We start from the raw sequence: 18446 nt of genomic DNA, 5'->3' as shown, positions 1-18446 counted from the left end.
GGCGAAGATAAAACAGCAAGAACAGATAACCATTAGCAGCAGAGAATAAGGAATTGAGAAGTGGGATGGTAGCTGGAGGGGAACACTGGGTAAAGGGATGCGTCCAACTGATTATTTTTGTTTTTTGAGACAGGTTCTCATCTGTCACCCAGGCTGGAGTGCAGTGACACAATCATGGCTCACTGAAGCCTCAACTTCCTAGGCTCAAGTGATCCTCCCACCTCAGCCTCTCAAATAGTTGGGACTATAGGTGCACACCACCACTCCTGGGTAACTTTTGCATTTTTATAGAGATGGTATCTTGCTATGTTGCCCAGGCTGGTCTTGAACTCCTGGGCTCAAACATTTCTTCCACCTTTGCCTCCCAAAGTGCTGGCAATGGTCTTAGATAAGAATGCTTCCAGCTGGGCGCGGTGGCTCACACCTGTAATCCCATCACTTTGGGAGGTCAAGGCAGGTGGATCACCTGAGGTTAGGAGATAGAGACCAGCATGGACAACATGCAAAACCCTGTCTCTACTGAAAGTACAAAAATTAGCCAGGTGTGGTAGTAGGCTCCTATAATCCCAACTACTTGGGAGGTTGAGGCAGCAGAACCTCTTAAACCCCAGAGGTGGAGGTTTCAGTGAGCCAAGATCAGGCCATTGCACTCTAGCCTGGGTGACAGAGCAAGACTCCATCTCAAAAACAAAAAAACAAAACAAAACAAAAAAGAATACTGCCTTTTTTTTTTTTTTTTTTTTGAGATAGAGTCTCGCTCTGTCACCTAGACTGGAGTGCAGCTGGCTCTATCTCAGCTCACTGCAACCTCCACCTCCCAGGTTCAAGCGATCCTCCTGCCTCAGCCTCCTGAGTAGCTGGGACTACAGGTATGTGCCACCATGTCTGGCTAATTTTTGTATTTTTAGTAGAAATGGGGTTTCACCATATTGGCCAGGCTGGTCTTGAACTCCTAACCTCAAGTAAACTGCATGCCTTGGCCTCCCAAAGTGCTGGGATTACAGGCATGAGCCACCATGCCCAGCCAGAATGATTCCATTTTAACAGGAAAAAAAGGCATTCTGTGTATATACAAGTATAGGTAGACTGATGGATTTGCAAGGAGGAAGATGAGCTGTTTTTCTTCAAAAAGCATCTATCTTATCAAGTAAGTGTAAGTAAGGCAATACCATCTGTTGAGAGTCACCCTAGAGGGGATAGTGGAAATCTGAAGGGAGAGGAGGAAGTATGAAATAGTCAGAGTGGAAAGGTGACTATAGAAGGAAATATGATAGAATTGTCTGCCAATATTGAGTGCTTATCTGAGATTTGAGGTCATGGACATGAAATTAGTCAACTAAATATGGTTATATAATTTTCTCCAACAATCAAATCAGTCATCAATCATCTCACTCCCAAGTCACCAATTGCAGTCATTTCCTCCCTTATGTTTTATTTATCTTCTTATTACTACAATATTACTAATATTGTACTTCAGAGGGTACAATATTAAGCAGGAAATTCAAAACCAAGCCATTAAGAACAGCATACCTGATATCACACAGTACTACTTTGAACATTCTCCCAGAACTTACCCCATTCTCCCATAGGCCTTGCTGTACTTTGAATCAATTGCTATTGCTTTTTCACAATCCTTTATTGCATCTGTATAATGACCTAACTTGCTCTGAGCAGCAGCCCTAAGAGAAAGAAAAGAGAATTTTATTAAAGGCAGTTGTCAAGGAACTAATTTAGATTTTCAGGTACTAATACTACTAAATTTGTCTTGTTCCAATTTGTGGATCATTCCCACTAAATTTCTAAGTCAAACTGTCTAAGATAATTATGTAATAAAATGGAAAAAAAAAAAAAGCCCAGAAACTTCTGTTCAGAAAAAAGGTATGCCGGCTGCCTTTCACTGTTTGCTTAACTATAGAAAGGACAAATATGCAAGTCATACAACTGGTCTACCTATTTACACCCTTCCTAATTTGCCCAAACAGAAAAGTGAAAAAGCTAGGACATCTGGGCTACTATGGAGGCACAAAGAGTGAGTGATTGCTGTGAATGGCTACACAGAGTGTTGTGCTATTAACTGATCACTTTAATGGTCAGGTTAAAGTGCAAGTAAAAGTGATATCCCAGTCCCCTGTCACTTTCTCTCATTTGTTCATTTCTAAGGCTGACTAGATTTTATTTCTTTCAGTTTCCCAGACGTTCTCACAATCTTGTCCCTCATCAAAAGGTTGAAGAGCCAACTTTGGAAAAAGAACACTTGCCTAGATCAAAATCCCTGCAATTGTGATCTTTCCTCAATAGTGTTTCCAAATAGAAAGAAATAGGTCACAGGAGAAACAGGAAAGGAGAAGAGAAGCTCTAAGATGGATGCGTAGAAGTCAAAGTGAGCACCAACAACCCAGAAACAGAAGTTTTTTGGACCAACGAGGGTCAGGGTGTGGTGACCACTTCAATTTCTCACAACTACGAAGGAGAATGCTATGCTGCACAGAACCTCTGCCTCCACCACTGTAACTCCAAGTCCTGGTATCCTTTCTATTAAGAAAGGTAAAGAAGCACTTTCTAAAAATTTTGCTTGCAAGCCCAGAAATGAACTTAGGCTCTTTCATGTTCTTATGTCTATACACAAAAGTCTCATGCTAATAGAAGGTCTCTGACCTCATGTTCCTCTCCCACTGCAATCTGAGAAGCAGTACTCTTGTTTTTGCTACCTCTATTCTTCTCTCTTTACCCATATTTGTTGTTTTAATTGTCCTTAAAAACAATACTCAGTAAACCACCTCTCTTCCTTGAAATTAGTCAAAAGTCACATCTTTCAAGGACCTAGCTGGAATCTAATAAGCACACATGAAAACAATAAAACTGATTAAAACACCGCCTATCTCCAAGTATCAGTGAGGGTCTTTGCTGATCCTCAGTATTCTTTAAGTATGTTCTAATCTCATCCTGTCAATCGAACTACAGATTAGGGTTATCTGATATTACTTCTGTATCACATCCAGCTTATTAATGTACTGTACAAATACTGAAGGTACATAGTAATAGATCCATTATTTGCTAGGTATTCATGAACAGAATGTGTTACATAAAACCAATCCTGGATAGAATAAGCTAAAAGAAATACTGCCACTTCTGGAAGTTGAACCTGGAAATATAAACCTACTAAAAATTAAGCACATTTAGTAGGAAGAAAAAGGAGAAGAAAGAGCACTTTAGTTCTGATCAACAGGAAGATGCTAAGAAATTCCCATCATAGCCTGGCTTCCACGAAGTAGATTAACAACAATACAAAACAAGCATAATTATTATTTGACATGCAAATCCTTCAACTCAAAGTTTCCATAAGGTCTCCTGCCCTCCATCCTACACCACTCCATTTGTTTTTCTCTAAATATTTCTACTTGATTCATTCAACTAATATATCTATTGAGGGCAGGTGAATGTATACTTTTCTAAGAAAAACAGATACAACAATAAGCAAAATAATATTTCTGTCCTTAACAGCACTTAGATTCTAGTGAAGGCAGAGAGGGGGAGGAGAAGTCTGGAAGACTATAGGAAAAAGGTGGTTTTAGGTCTAGTTTTTGGTTAATCTTTCTTCATACAGCAAAGTCCCTTACTTCTCAGACTAATTATAAAAATGTTAAATTTATTTAAAAATAAACACACAGTCCTTTGCTTCAGTAAAACAAAATAAAATTTGAAAGTATAGCATTCAACAAACGTGTTGTGGTAGTTCATGTGAAAAAGTGGTATGGGTTCCTCTGACTTAACACTCAACACAATGTAACAGCAGGACAAGGATAACCATTAAAAGAAAAGACATAGGATGCTTTACTTCCAAATAATTAGAAAGAAAAAAAAATCAATCCAATAGAAGGGGGAAGAAGGGGAGGGAAGAAACAGCCACGAAAAAGGATGCTTTTAAGTGGTTAATACATGGCTTTACTTTGTGGTTAATATATGGCTAAAAAGAGCTGGGTGCAGTGGCTCATGCCTATAGTCCCAACACTTTGGGAGGACCAAGGCCACGAGGATCACTTGAGTCCAGGAGTTTGAGACCAGCCTAGGCAACACAGTAAGACCCTGTCTCTACAAAAAATTTAAAAATTATCCAGGTGTGGTGGTGTACACCTGTAGTCTCAGCTACTCGGGAGGCTGAGACAGGAGGATCACTTGAGCCCAGGAGGCCAAGGCTGCAGCGAGCACTGTTTGTGCCACTATACTTCAGCCTGGGTGACAAAGCAAGCGTTTATACCCTGTCCGCCCCCCACCCAAAAAAGGTAGCAGAAAACAATTGAAATTCATCAGACAAAACTCAGGTTCTCAACTTAGATACAAAAGATGTCACTTAAAACACAATCATACACAGGTTGAAGTTAAAAGGACAGAAAAAGTCAAACAGGAGAATGGAAACAACACAAAAGCAAAGTGGTGTGGAAACATTAATATTAGACACAAAGCAAATAAGATTAATAAGGACAGAGAGAGGCATTATTTTTACTAACTATCCTTTTAAATTTAATTTTATGTAAAATATTTACAAGGTTCTGAAGTCAAACCTACACTAGAAGTCTCATTCTCATCCTATAGGGGATGGATGGGAATGGGGTAGATGGGATAGAAATGGGAGTAAGACTTCAAAAAGATGAAAAAGCAAACCTTCAAACTGAATAAAACAGAAACAACTGATCCTAACTGTATACCAAAAGAATTCAAATAACTTTTGAGCATAGTATTCTGAGTATATAGGCTTAGTGAGATGCATTCAAAGACAAAAGAAAAACTGCAAAGAAACCCTGAAGTTTACATAGCAGGCCAGTTAGTCGTGTGATATTGGTTTATAATACCAACTGAAGGATACTGAAAGATACAGTGAATGAGTAAATCTACTGGTGGTGGTAGAAGGAGGGTTTTCACCCTGGGAGAAGGAAGATACAAATATAAAATGGGAGAAGATGAGGGAGAATTCTGTGACACTAGAATGTAAATTGAAGGTATCTGTAGAAACTGATGAGTTTTCAAAAAATCAGTCTGCTAGCTCTGTCCACTGAAAGGACCTAGAAGCAGTTTAAGACCTTAGTAGCAACAATCATGTCCTGCAACCCGATCTTGGTTCCTAAATACCATCCTTCACTAAAAGGTACAGAGCTTCCTTGAAGAACAGTTGAGCTCAGGGCTACAACAGGGAAAGTACAAATGAAATCTGGAATGTCTTACTGTCTCAGAAAGCAAGAAAGTGGTTGGGTTTTTTGTTTTTATTTTTGTTTTTTTGAGACAGACATCACCTTTCTTTTGGGTTATTTCAGTTCTCCTACCTCTGTCTCCCAGGCCAGAATGCAGAGGCATGCCCAGACATTTTATATATTATAAGTAGAGATGGGGGTTTTACCAGGTTGGCCAGGCTGGTCTTGAACTCCTGACCTCAAGTGATCCACCTACATTGGCCTCCCAAAGTACTGAGATTACAGGCAGTGAGCCACCGCATCTGCCCAAGAAATTTTTTCTTTTTAAATGAAGTTACATAAAAGGATACAAGACCAGTTTAAAAGGGCTTCCATTAGCCAAATGTGGGATAATTTAAGAACCAAAAATAACTATTAAGGTAACTGATTATCACATATTGAATTGTGAATTTTTTAAAAATTCATGAGTCCAAATGAATACTCAAATGACACTCAAAAAAGTTGCAGCGACGAAGAAGGAGAAATCCAAAAAAGGAAAAGATAAAAGCTCTTATTTACAGAAATATGTGAGGAAATATACGTAGAGGAAATGATAAAATTAGAAGAATCACCATTTTGTAACTATTGACGTATTAATGACTTGGCATTAATGATTTGGAGAAAGATCATGAGATAGATGATAAAACATTTCATAAAAGTTTGCTAAGGAATAACTTTTTATTCACATCACCAAACCCTACAGATTACTTATTAATTACCAAAAGAATAATAGATCTGATGGTCATCACCTTAAGATAGCAATCTTAGAATCACCAGTAATAGGGCAGTCTGAAAATATGTGCCTCCTAACATAATGCAATAAGTGGTATACATAATCATTTATGTAGGCCTCATACCAAAATTTAACCTAAATTTAATCATGAGGAAGCACCACATAAATCCAGAATACTGTTCATTCTATAAGACTATTGGCCTGAACTCTTCAAAAATGCCTATCTCATGAAAAACAGTCCATCAAAAAGTTAGGGATATTTTTTAGATTAAAACAGACTGAAGTAGCATAACAAAATACCATGCAAGAAACTTGGTTAGATTCTGGATAAAAAACATAGCTATAAAAGATATTTTGGAGACAAATGGAAAGCTTTCAGTATTAATACTAATTTTCTTACATGCAAATGGTATGATAGTTATACGAAGTATATCCTCATTCTTAGGAAATATAGCTGAAGTATTTGGGATCAGCAAGAAATTTCTATATATTTGTTTATAGGCAAATACACACACACTAACATACCCCAATAGAAAGACAAAGAGAGGCCAAGTGCAGGGGCTCATGCCTGTAATATCAGCACTTTGGGAAGCCAAGGTGGGTGAATCGCTTGAGGCCAGGAGTGTGAGAAAGCCTGGCCAACATGGTGAAACCTCATCTCTACTGAAAATACAAAAGTTAGCTGGGTCCTGTGGTCTCAGCTACTCGGGAGACTAAGGCACAAGACTCGCTCAAACCCAGGAGGAAGATGCAGTGAGCCTAGATCATGCCACTGCACAATAGCCTGACCAACAGAGCGAGACCTTGTCAAAAAAAAAAAAAGGAGAGAAAAAGAAAAAGAAAAGAAAGACAAACAGAGAAAGACTGAGAAAACAAACATTGCAAAATGTTAACTACCACTGATTCTATGCCGAAAATATAGAGAGAGAGATGTTCATCATACTATTCTCTCTCAAGAAGTTTAAACAGTTTAAATTTGTTTTTTTAAAAAAATAGACACACATACACTCTGCCATGTCACTGTTTCATCATTCAAAGTCATCAGGTAGAGACAAATTTCCCTCTAAAATTAACTGAACCAATTCAGCTGACTTTTATGGAATACCTATAATATGCTAGACTTTACTCTGAATTAAATGGGGAACAATTGAAAGGTTTTGAGTAGAGAAGTATAACAACATGACTTGTTTGAAGAAGTTTAACTGTGCTGGGTGCAGTGGCTCACGCCTGTAATCCCAGCACTTTGGGAGGCAGAGGTGGGCAGAACACAAGGTCAGGAGTTCAAGACCAGCCTGACTGACATGGTGAAACACCATCTCTACTAAAATACAAAAAATTAGCTGGGTTTGGTGGCAGGCACCTGTAATCCCAGCTACTCAGGAAGTTGACGTGGGAGAATCACTTGAACCCAGGAGGTGGAGGTTGCAGTGAGCCGAGATCATGCCATTGCACTTCAGCCTGGGCGACAGAGAAAGATGGCAAGATTGTCTCAAAAATATATATATATATGCTAGACACTAAACTTGAAACCACTATACAGAGATGAAGAGAATATCTCCCTGCCCTTCAACCTTTCATAGTCTAATAGGGAAACAGATATGCAAATAAACAAATAGCATAATAAATGCAAAAATGGAAGTATAAAAGGAAGAGGCAACATAGAGAAAGGTGTGGCTAACCCTATGCCAAGCTGTCAACAGAACTTTCCGTAACAGAAAAGTTCTCTATCTGTAACTATCCAATACAGTAGCACCTAGCCACATGCGACTAATGAGCACTTGAGGAAATAAATTTTTAATTGTTTTACACTTTAATTAATTTATATTTAAATTGCCACATGTGGCTGGGAGCTACCATATTGGACAGCACCACTCTATAGAACACAGAGGGGAAGGACATAGGGTTATGGTCAGGAGATTGGAGGAAAAGGTATTAAGAAGGCCAGGTGCGGTGGCTCACGCCTGCAATCCAGCACTTTGGGAAGCTGAGGCGGGTGGATCACTGGAGGTCAGGAGTTTGAGAGCAGCCCGGCCAACATAGTGAAACCCCATCTGTACTAAAAATACAAAAAAATTAGCAAGGTGTGGTGGTGGGCACCTGTAGTCCCAGCTACTCAGGAGGCTGCGGCAGGAGAACTGCTTGAACTTGGGAGGTGCAAGTTGCAGTAAGCCGAGATTGCACCACTGCACTCCAGCCTGGGTGACAGAGCGAGATTCCATCTCAAAGAAAGAAAAAGAAAGAAAATATATTTAGAAAGTCTTCCCAAAAGAAGCAACACTTAACAGAGTTTTTTGTCTTTTGTTTTTTGATAAGGAGTTTTGCTCGTTACTCAGGCTGGAGTGTAGTGATGCGACCTACATCTTACTGCAACCTCCGCTTCCTGGGTTCAAGCGATTCTACTGCTCAGCCTCCTGAGTAGCTGGGAATACAGGCGCACACCACCACACCTGGCTAATTTTTTGTATTTTTAATGGAGACAGGGTTTCACCATGTTGCCCAGGCTAGTCTCTAACTCCCGACCTCAGGTCGTACACTCGCCTCAGCCTCCCAAAGCCTAACAGGGTTTTAAAGGATGACTAGCAGTTGACCAATTAGATAAGGTAGGAAATATTCTAGGCATGGGAGAAGCACATACAAAGCATGGAGAGATGTCCCAACATGGTATTTTTAAGAACGTAGTAAGTTTCATATTACATGTGCACAGGTAGTAGAGAGAAGAGGAATAAGGTAGGAGGAAAAGTGAAGATAATAAAGTTAAGAGAAAAGAAAGAGCCTAGATTAGAAAAGGTCTTATGCGTCATGGTGAGGAGCTTAAATTGGATCCTGTAGGTATTTTGGAACTACTGAACAGAAAGCAAGCATTAGATGATCAATTTCACATCTTAGAAAAAACCTTTTGGCAGAAGACAGGAGTGGGGAGTGCAAGTAAAAATGGAAAGCTATTTTGATGTCCCTATTGCAGTAGTTCAACCAAAGTTAAGAACTGGACCAAGGGAGTAGGAAATAAATTAGCTATTTGGGAGGTGCATGGAAAAGGGAAACAAAGACACCCTGAAATCTGGCTTCAGATACTGACAATAAGATAAGGAATAAGCAGGGAGTATCAGACTCAGAGAGAAGAGTGGGTGTAAGGAAGGAGGGGGACTGTGTTTCAATCTTAACAGCTTTAGATCACAAACTGCAAGTTTGGGTGAAAGCAGATTTGTGCAGCTTACAAAAGGAACAGGAGAGGCGTCTGAGCCTCAGAGGCCAGGAAAGGAAAGAGAAGACAGGCTATATTTGAATCTTCTCGAAGACGAAGCCAAACATGCCAACGTCTGAACTGAATAACAATGTGGCCTGTGCTCCCTCTCCTTCTGTTGTCTGGTTATCAGGGCATAACTAATGAAATTTCAGTGGAACAGTACGGTCAGAGTCACATGTTTCCAGACATCCTTGCTTTCTTTGCCTTATTAGAAACAAAAGTATATGATTTATGTTCTATTTTTATAGAAACACAGAAAAAAATCAAGCTACCTCACATTTCTCACATCATGCATAAATAAATTATGGCAAAAATCTATTCCTACAACTAAAGAAGCCTTACCTTGTTTTTGAAAGAAACAAATGTTGCAAGTCGAGGACTTTGTATATATTATCACTCCTCACAACTACCCCTTGAAGTGGATAATATCTTTATTTTACAAATGGGGAAACAGGCTCAAAAACATGCAGTGCATGCCCAAGGTCACTTAGCTAGTAAGTGCAGAACTGGGATTCAACAAGCTCAAATCCAGTAAACTGACTGATGACACGCTGCCCACAGAGGAGGAAGAAACAAAATGCAAAATAGTGAGGCCTCTGTTCCCATCTTTCTCAGAGCTTACATGGCTACATGCTGTCACTAGCATTTCTTATTATAATGGCCTTCTTGATTTTGCCTTTTATACTATGCTCTCCAATCTGAAATGTCTTCCCCTCTCCTCTGCCTATCCAAGTTCTACCAGTCCTTCAAATACGACTCCAGTTCTCCAACACCTAAGAGGCCTTCCAAATTCCCTCCATCATGCTCTGTCTCTCTCCCAACCATCCATCTACCCCTGAAGCATGAGCTTACTATGGGTAAGTACTCAGCACTGAAGTACAAAAGAAATAAGAACATCGTGTTTGTATAGGGACAGATGACATCCAAAAGTGTTGTTCATTTCTTATTATGGAGAAATTGGTGGTGTTTAGACCTATACTCAATCATTTTTGTTTTAGGTGTACAAGTGTTCATGTGAAAATGGCTGGTTGCTTCAGTATCTTTTATATACTTCAAGTCATTCTACAAAAATGGGTTGAACTCTTATAAGGCACAGTATAAGGTGTTACAGGGGATACAAACAGATACAAGCACCAATTTCTGTCCTTCACCTGAATAAACAAAAGAAATATGCATATAAGACAAGGCAGAATATGTGATAAGCATATGATAAAACATATGACAAACCTACATAAATGTTACACATTGTGGCAAGTGCTAGAAGTATATTAAAAAGCAAACTACATAATATGTTTACAAGGAAGGATTCAGGTTTTCCTTTTATCAAAGTGGAACCTAAAGCATTAGTAGGATCCTAAAAGGCCAAAATAGAAGACAAATACGGGAAAATAAAGAGTCATGCTTAAGAAATGTGATCACCAGATGATCACTTTCTAACAAATTAAAAAGTCACTTCTATAAAAAGTAAACACTAGTTCATCCTAGTGAGTTTAGTATATAAAAAATATTTTGATTACTAAAAAAATTGTGAAAAATAAATATTAAAAGGAAGATTTAGATTGCCTATTCTGAGCTTCCAATTCTTGGCAGCTAGTTGGCAAAGAAAAATGGCAGAGGTAGTTGGCAAGATTACAGGCTATTGAGATATTTATAGCTACTAGAGTTTCAAAAAACTCAAAGTGATCCGAAAGCTTTATTTAGTATTTATATTAAATATAAAAATAAACCTTTCTGATTATTTAATATTAAATAGCATACTCTTTTACTGCACTTTTCAGGAAAAAAGATACTATTTAAGTGCAAAAGAGAAGCATAATTATTGGTTTCAGTTTTACAAAAATTAAATAAAGAAAAAGCATAGGTAATTGCCAAGAGTTTCTTCTAATACAGTATTGGTGTACATAAGACTATCATCATTAAAAATAAACTTTGTAGGCCCACATTTTCCATATTTATACTTAAAAGTATATGGCTTATTGTGCTCTGCAAATAAAAATGTTGTGATAATATTTATATCTGGTTACAACATTTCTTGACACTCAAGTATTTATTTCAAGACTGCATATGCTAAAACATTAAAACATTATATATATTAATCGGATTATAGAGAATAAAACTTAACCATCAAACCACAGCTAAAAGGATTCATTCTTTACAAATTATTTGGATTTCTATTTTGGGGAGCTACATTGATGACTAATAAAGAAATTTTTGTGTGAGTAAAGAAGAAAATGAAGGTTTCTAGTGTGACCAATTAAACTTCTTTTTTTTTAGTTTAATTTTTTTTCTAGCAAGTCTCAAACATCTGATGGTTTTTAAACTAAACTTCTTAAGGATATGACCCTCCCACAAATAACAACTATAAAGTCTGGACAATATTTTTAAAAAGTTGTTTTAACTAGAAGCAGCCCAGGTGGCCATAGATAGGAAAATAGCTAAGTAAACTGATATATTCAAACAATAGAATAGTATTAATCAATAAAAAAGAATGAACTAATACATGCCACAACATGATTGAATCTCAAAATTATTATGCTGAGCAAAAAAAGTCTTGCACAAAAAATACATATAATTCATTTCATATGAAACTCTAGAGGAAATGAATCTAATCTATGAAAACAGTGATTACCTCTGGTGAGTGTTGTAGGCAACAGACTGTGAATAAGGAACTTCCTGGACATCTGATGGTAGCTGGGCTTACAGGTGCCTGCTACTCAGCTAGTGATGGTAATTTTCAATATCTCAATAGAATTTTAGTTACCCGGGTGTATGTATCTGTCAAAACTCCATGAAAGTACAGTTAAGGTTTATGCATTTTTGCATGCAAATTTTACCCCCAAGAAAGCAAATACTAAACTCTAATTAATGATATGCATGCTAAGTATTTAGGGAAGATGTATATTGATGGCTGCAAGTTGACTTGAAATGCAACAAAAACATAATGGAATAATGAATAGACGGAGGCACAGATAAGTAAGATAAATATGGGACAAAGCAAATAAACTAAAATATTAATGGCAAAATACAGGTGTGGGTACATGAGTATTCACTGTATAATTTTTTAGGAGACAAAAGAAGTAAAAAAAAAGGACACTGAATTAATTCAGAAAGTCCTATTGGACTCAAATTATTTCCTTTTATTTTAACGAGGTTACTACTAGTCTGGTAAATAAATAAAATTGACAACATATTTGGGCCCTGAAAAAGTTGGATCTCTCTTCATATTTTGATCAAGGCAGAAAAACAGACTCCATTAAAAAAAATTATCACTTGTATACAACACTCTTTACTAGACATTTTGATAGCACTTTACATGTACTGCTTGATCTCTATAACAACTCTATGAGGTAAATACTATTATTACCCATATTTTAGAGATAAGGAGACCAAGGCACAGATGCACTAGGAAATTTGCTCAGCGTCACATAGGTAGTAAATGTCAGAGCCAGAAATTAGAATCCAAAGAGTCTGGGGTCAACAAAAATAAATAAATGAGACCTAATTAAACTAAAAATCTTCTGTAAAGCAAAAGAAATAATAATCAGAGTAAATGGACAACCCATACAATGGGAGAAAATATTTGCAAATTATGTATCCAACAAAGGACTAATACCCAGAATCTACAAGAAACTTAAACAAATCAATCAGAAAAAAACCAAATTATTCCATCAAAAAGTGGGCAAATGACAATAGACATTTCTCAAAAAGAGTTATACAAATGGCCAACAAACATGAAAAAATGCTCAACATCACTAATTATCAGGGAAATACAAATTGAAACCACAATATGATACCACCTTACTCTTGCAAGAATGGCCATTATTGGACAGTCAAAAAACAACAGATGTTGGCATGGATATGGTGAAAAGAGAATGCTTATACACTGCTAGTGGGATTGTAAATTAGTACAACCTATACGGAAAACAGTATGGAGATTTCTTAAAGAACTAAAAGTAGATCTACCATTCGATCTACTCATCTACCAATCCTATTACTAGGTACCTACCCAAAGGAAAATAAGTCATTATATGCAAAAGATACTTGCATGCATATGTTTATTGCAGCACAATTCACAATTGCAAAGATGTGGAACCAACTAAGGACTCACTGACCAAAGAGTGGATAAAGAAAATGTGGTATAGGACAGGCGCGGTGGCTCACACCTATAATCCCAGCACTTTGGGAGGCCAAGGCGGGTAGATCACGAGGTCAAGAGATCAAGACCATCTTGATCAATATGGTGAAACCCAGTCTCTACTAAAAATACAAAAATTAGCTGGGCATGGTGGCGCACGCCTGTAGTCCCAGCTACTCGGCAGGCTGAGGCAGGAGAATTGCTTGAACCCAGGAGGTAGAGGTTGTGGTGAGCTGAGATCGCGCCATTGCACTCCAGCCTGGGTAACAAGAGGGAACTCTGTCTCTCAAAAAAAAGAAAAGAAAAGAAAAAGAAAATGTGGTATATATGTATATACTATGGAATACTACTCAGCCACACAAAAGTACAAGACAATGTCTTTGCAGCAACTTGGATGCAGCTGGAGACCATAATTCTAAGTGAAGTAACTCAGGAACGGAAGAACAAATAATGTGTGTTCTCACTTATCAGCAGGAGTTAAGCTATGGGTACACAAAGGCATATAGAGTGGTATAATGTCCTTTGGAGACTCGGAAGGAGGAGGATGGGAAGGAGATGAGCGAGAAAAAAAACTTCATGTTGCATACAATGTACACTACTCACATGAAAATCTCAGACTTCACCACTGTACAATTCATCCATGTAACCAAAAACCACGTGTACCTCCAAAGCTACTCAAATACATACATATTTTTAAAGGAGTCTGGGTTCAGAACCCCAGCTCTTAACCACTTCTCTATTATACTTCCACTAATTGACTTGTTTGTTTTGTTTTTGTTTTTGTTTCTTTAATAGAGACAGGGTTTCACCACATTGGCCAGGAACTCCTAACCTCAAGTGATCCATAGCCTCAGCCTTCCAAAGTGCTCGGACTATAGGCATGAGCTGCTGTGCCTGGACAACTTGTTACTAATATAATGTAAATATGGTACTCTTCTCAAGTTTGTGGATGACATGAAAATAAGAGTAAGAACAAGTTCATTACTTTATAGATTACTTATCAAAAAGCCTTTAAAAGACAAATAAATAGGAGATTATAACAAGATAGAATTTGATAGGGGTAAAAGGTAACAACCTGCATTTGCGTATAAGCAACCAATTGTACCTCCAGTGGCAGTACTAGTGCATAGCAGGTATTTGGTATAAACCTGTCAAATCAATATATGATTGAATTATAAAACAGAGAGAATCTATGAAAAAAGAGGCTGTAATATACCAAAAGCAAAAATGAACTTAATAAATAATGTTAGAATATGCTGATATATAGTTACGTTATCTAGAAAGTAGGTTAATGAGAGTCTTACAAGACTGTTGGTCCAGTTAGACTAATGCCAGTTATACTGTGTTAACTTCAGAGAACTATATGGTAAACTGGAACAAGTTTCAAGTGAAGGTACAGGACTTAAAGCTGTACTACCTGAAGTGCAACAGAAGAATGTTCAAACATTTGTGGAAAAAAGTAAACATGGTAGCAAATTTTAAAATGTAAGGTATTGTCATGAAAAAGAAGAATCATGGCTGGGTATGGCTGCTCACACCTGTAATCCCAGCACTTTGGGAGGCTGAGGCGTGTAGATCACTTGAGGTCAGGAGTTCAACACTGGCCTGCCCAACATGGTGAAACTCTACCTCTCCTAAAAATACAAAAACTAGCCGGGCATGGTGGCACATGGCTGTAGTTCCAGCTACCTGGGAAGCTGAGACAAGAGAATTACTTGAACCTGTAAGGCAGAGGTTGCAGTGAGCCGAGATTGTGCCACTGCACTCCAGCCTGGGTGACAGAGTGAGACTCTCTCTCAAAAAAAAGAAGAATCATAATTATTCTGGAACTCCCTTAAGTAAAACCAACTGACAGAAGCTACCTACAAGAAAACAAATTCAGTGTCAATATAAGGAAGACCTTTCTAACACATATGACCACAAAAGAAAAGGTAGGGGAAGAGGATATCTCAGAAGGGTGTGACTACCCTAAATCTGATAATAATAAGTCTATGAAAGATCAGACCAAATCAAAGATCTCTTTCAAACCTAAGAATCTACCATAAAATAGAAGGTGATAAGGACATCCTAACAAGTTTCATATGGGGTTAAATAGTAATGCTACTCACCAAAACAGACTTCAGATGATAAAATTTAAATGAAAGGAAAAATAAGAAAATAGAAGTTATTTGTCAAGTCTGTAAATGGGGAGAGCTTTAAGTCTAAAAGCACTGGAATAAAATTCAAAGAAAAAGTAACAAATTGGACTACAGAAATATTTAAAACTTTTACATGTGAAAAACATTAAAAGGCAATTAGCTGTGCAAATAGGACCCACAGATGTTTTGCTCTATATCTTTCATTTAAGGCTCTGTTGTCTGATATAGCAGCCATAAGCCATATGTGGCTATTTAAATTAATTTTAAATTGATTTAGACATTAAAAATTTAGGTCTTCAATTTCTCTCTAACTACATTGCAAGTGCTCAACAGCCACTGTGGCTAGGGGCAACTGAGTTGGACAGTACCGACATAGAACATTTCAATCACTGCACAAAGTTCTACTAGAACTTCAATATTTAAAACAGAATAATTTAATTCAGAAAATTTATTACATAAGGCAGTAGAAGAGCTGAGAGGTCAAACAGGGTTTTACAGCAATCCAGAAATTGACAACAGGGAGCCATTATCATCCCTAAGACTGAAGAACAAAGTCCAAGTCCAAAACCGAAGGTCACCTGGCAAAGGCTAGGACCGCAGTATGTGTCTCAGGTGAGAGTAGGAAGACAAGGATGAGACGCAGCCCCTGCTGAATATACATCATGATATTAAAAAATAAAATAAAGGAGGAGGAAGAAATACCCAGATTTCTCTCTTCTTTCTACCCTCCAACCTCCTGCCGGTATCTCCATGGCTGAGCCAATACAAAAGCCAGATAATAAAGGAGCCTCGGAAATGCAGCCTATAGGAGTCAGACCCCTGTTAAAAAGGACAGAGCCAAGAAAGAAGAAAGAAGTCTGTGGTCAAAGAAGCTAAGACATGGCAAGAGGGACAGAGGAGCTCTCCAGAGTCTCTTTCATAAAGGTACTAATCCCACGCTCATGACCTAATCACCTTTCAAACGTCCCACCTCCAAATACCATCACATAGGAGATTGGGCTTAAAATTCGCATTGGTATATGAATTTTGAGGGGATAGAAACATTCAGGGGATAGAGACATAAATAGAAAATTTAGGAAAAAACAAACAAAAGTAGCCAACATTTGAAAAATATCCAACTTTACCAGTACTTAAATATAAATTAGAACAATAATATGAAAACAAGATTAAATTAGCAATAATTAATCATTTTCATACTTAGGCTGATAAAGGGCATAGCCAGAACAGATACATTCCTAGGGAGATCATTTTCAAAATATTTTCAAAGAAGGTGGGACAATTTTGTAATTTGCATCAACAATTTTAAAAATAATTTGCACTTCTAGACCTCCTAAGTGCAGTTCCAGGGATAAATCCAAAGTCCAGCAAATCTAAAGCATGAAAATATTTTAGCAACAACAGATATTCATTGCAGCTTTATATGATAATATTGAAAAAAAATGGAAGCAACCTCAATGCCCACCAGTAGGTCAATAGGTGAGTAAACTAGAGTATGTCTATATGCTTATTCAAAAATAACCCTTGCTGAGTACTTCTTTGCTAGCCACAATGATAGGTGCTTGAAATATAAAAAAGGATAAGCACTAGTAATAGAGACTAATTTGTAATCACTTAAATAATGCTTATGAAAGATTGCAATAAAATACGAGCATATCTTTGATATGCCCCGTGAACAAAGGTGAATCTAAAAATGAATAAATTGGCCAAGCATGGTGGCTCATGCCTGTATTCCAGCACTTTGGGAGGCCAAGGCAGGCAGATTACTTGAGGTCAGCAGTTCAGAACCAGCCTGGCCAACATGAACGGTAAAACCCCGTCTCTACAAAAAAAAAAAAAAAAAAAAATTAGCCAGGCATGGTGTGGTGTGTGCCTGTAGTCCACCTGGTGTCTCAGCAGAGGATGAGGTGGGTGAATCGCTTAAACCCAGGAGGCAGAGGTTGCAGTGAGCCAAGATCATGCCACTGTACTCCAGCCTGGGTGACAGAGTGAGACCATGTCTCCAAAAAATAAATAAAAATAAAAATAAATAAATTTATGTAAGACAAAATATGTTAACAGAATAATAACAGTGGTTGCCTCTAAGTGGTAAGTTTATAAGTTTATTTTTTCTTCTTTATATTTTTCTCAACTTTCTAAATTTTCTAAATAAATACATTTTGCATTTTCTTTCAGAGCTATTAATCTTAAGAATTGTAAACCTGCCGCAATAGTGCTAGTTTACCTGTTGCAATAGTAAACTGCATTATTGGAATCCAATTCTATTGCCTGTGTGTAACAATCCACTGCAGCAGCATAATTTTCTTCTTTCATGTGGTTATTGCCTAAAATAAAGTAATCAGTATGTACAGTAAGTATAATATTCATTAGAAACATATACTCTAATAGATATATTTTAATCATGAAAACTATAATTATATGAAAGTGAGCCTCATGATTTTTCAGTCACACTGGAGATAAGTTTTATATTGTACTATAGAGTTAATATTATTTAGCTTTCAGTGTGTTTGAATTATTTTAACATTGCAGAGTATTTTAAAAAATTAATGTTTATATACCTTATAAAATCTAGACTTAAAAGAGTAAATGCAACAATTATGACTATCTCATGGCAAAAGTGAATCTCTTCTCACCTTCCTTATCTTCATCTCTCTCCTCCCTTTTAGAGCTGCCCCAGCCCGTTCCAGATGCAACACCCTCCCTAATCACCATCTCAATCTGGACCTGGTCTTCCACTCTTTCCCTGTTAAAACACACATCTGCTGATAATCAAGTTCTCAGAACACTGCTGAGGGTAAGCTGATAAAACTAATCATGCTACCATGATACTGGCAGATTATATTTTTATGTGCTATGCCTTCCAGAGTTATATTCTTTTTAAAAGGGGATTTGAAGAGATTAATTTCTAGAAAGACAGAATTTCAGATACCATGGCTAGCCTGCAAACTACTGAATTTTCAGGAAGGGCATCTGCAGA

General features: G+C 37.4%; 1 protein-coding gene across 3 annotated transcripts in view; it reads right to left on the bottom strand.

The window, feature by feature from the left end:
- Window positions 1–18446, bottom strand: part of SGTB (small glutamine rich tetratricopeptide repeat co-chaperone beta) — a 52845-nt gene that overhangs the window by 19742 nt on the left and 14657 nt on the right. For 2 of the 3 annotated variants that reach the window (XM_078365451.1, XM_078365452.1), the window contains exons 5-6: window positions 17694–17793; window positions 1575–1679 (exon numbers count right to left, since the gene is read on the bottom strand). In XM_078365451.1, coding sequence (XP_078221577.1) covers window positions 1575–1679; window positions 17694–17793 — 205 coding nt within the window. Of the gene's footprint in view, window positions 1–1574; window positions 1680–17693; window positions 17794–18101; window positions 18213–18446 lie in introns of those variants that run through there. The other variant, XM_078365453.1, reaches the window with a different exon arrangement.

This window comes from Callithrix jacchus, chromosome 2 (assembly GCF_049354715.1).
Source record: "Callithrix jacchus isolate 240 chromosome 2, calJac240_pri, whole genome shotgun sequence".
Classification (NCBI taxonomy): Eukaryota; Metazoa; Chordata; class Mammalia; order Primates; family Cebidae; genus Callithrix; species Callithrix jacchus.
The sequence above is the reverse complement of the archived record's forward strand: the minus strand, read 5'-3'. Positions and strand labels throughout refer to the sequence as shown.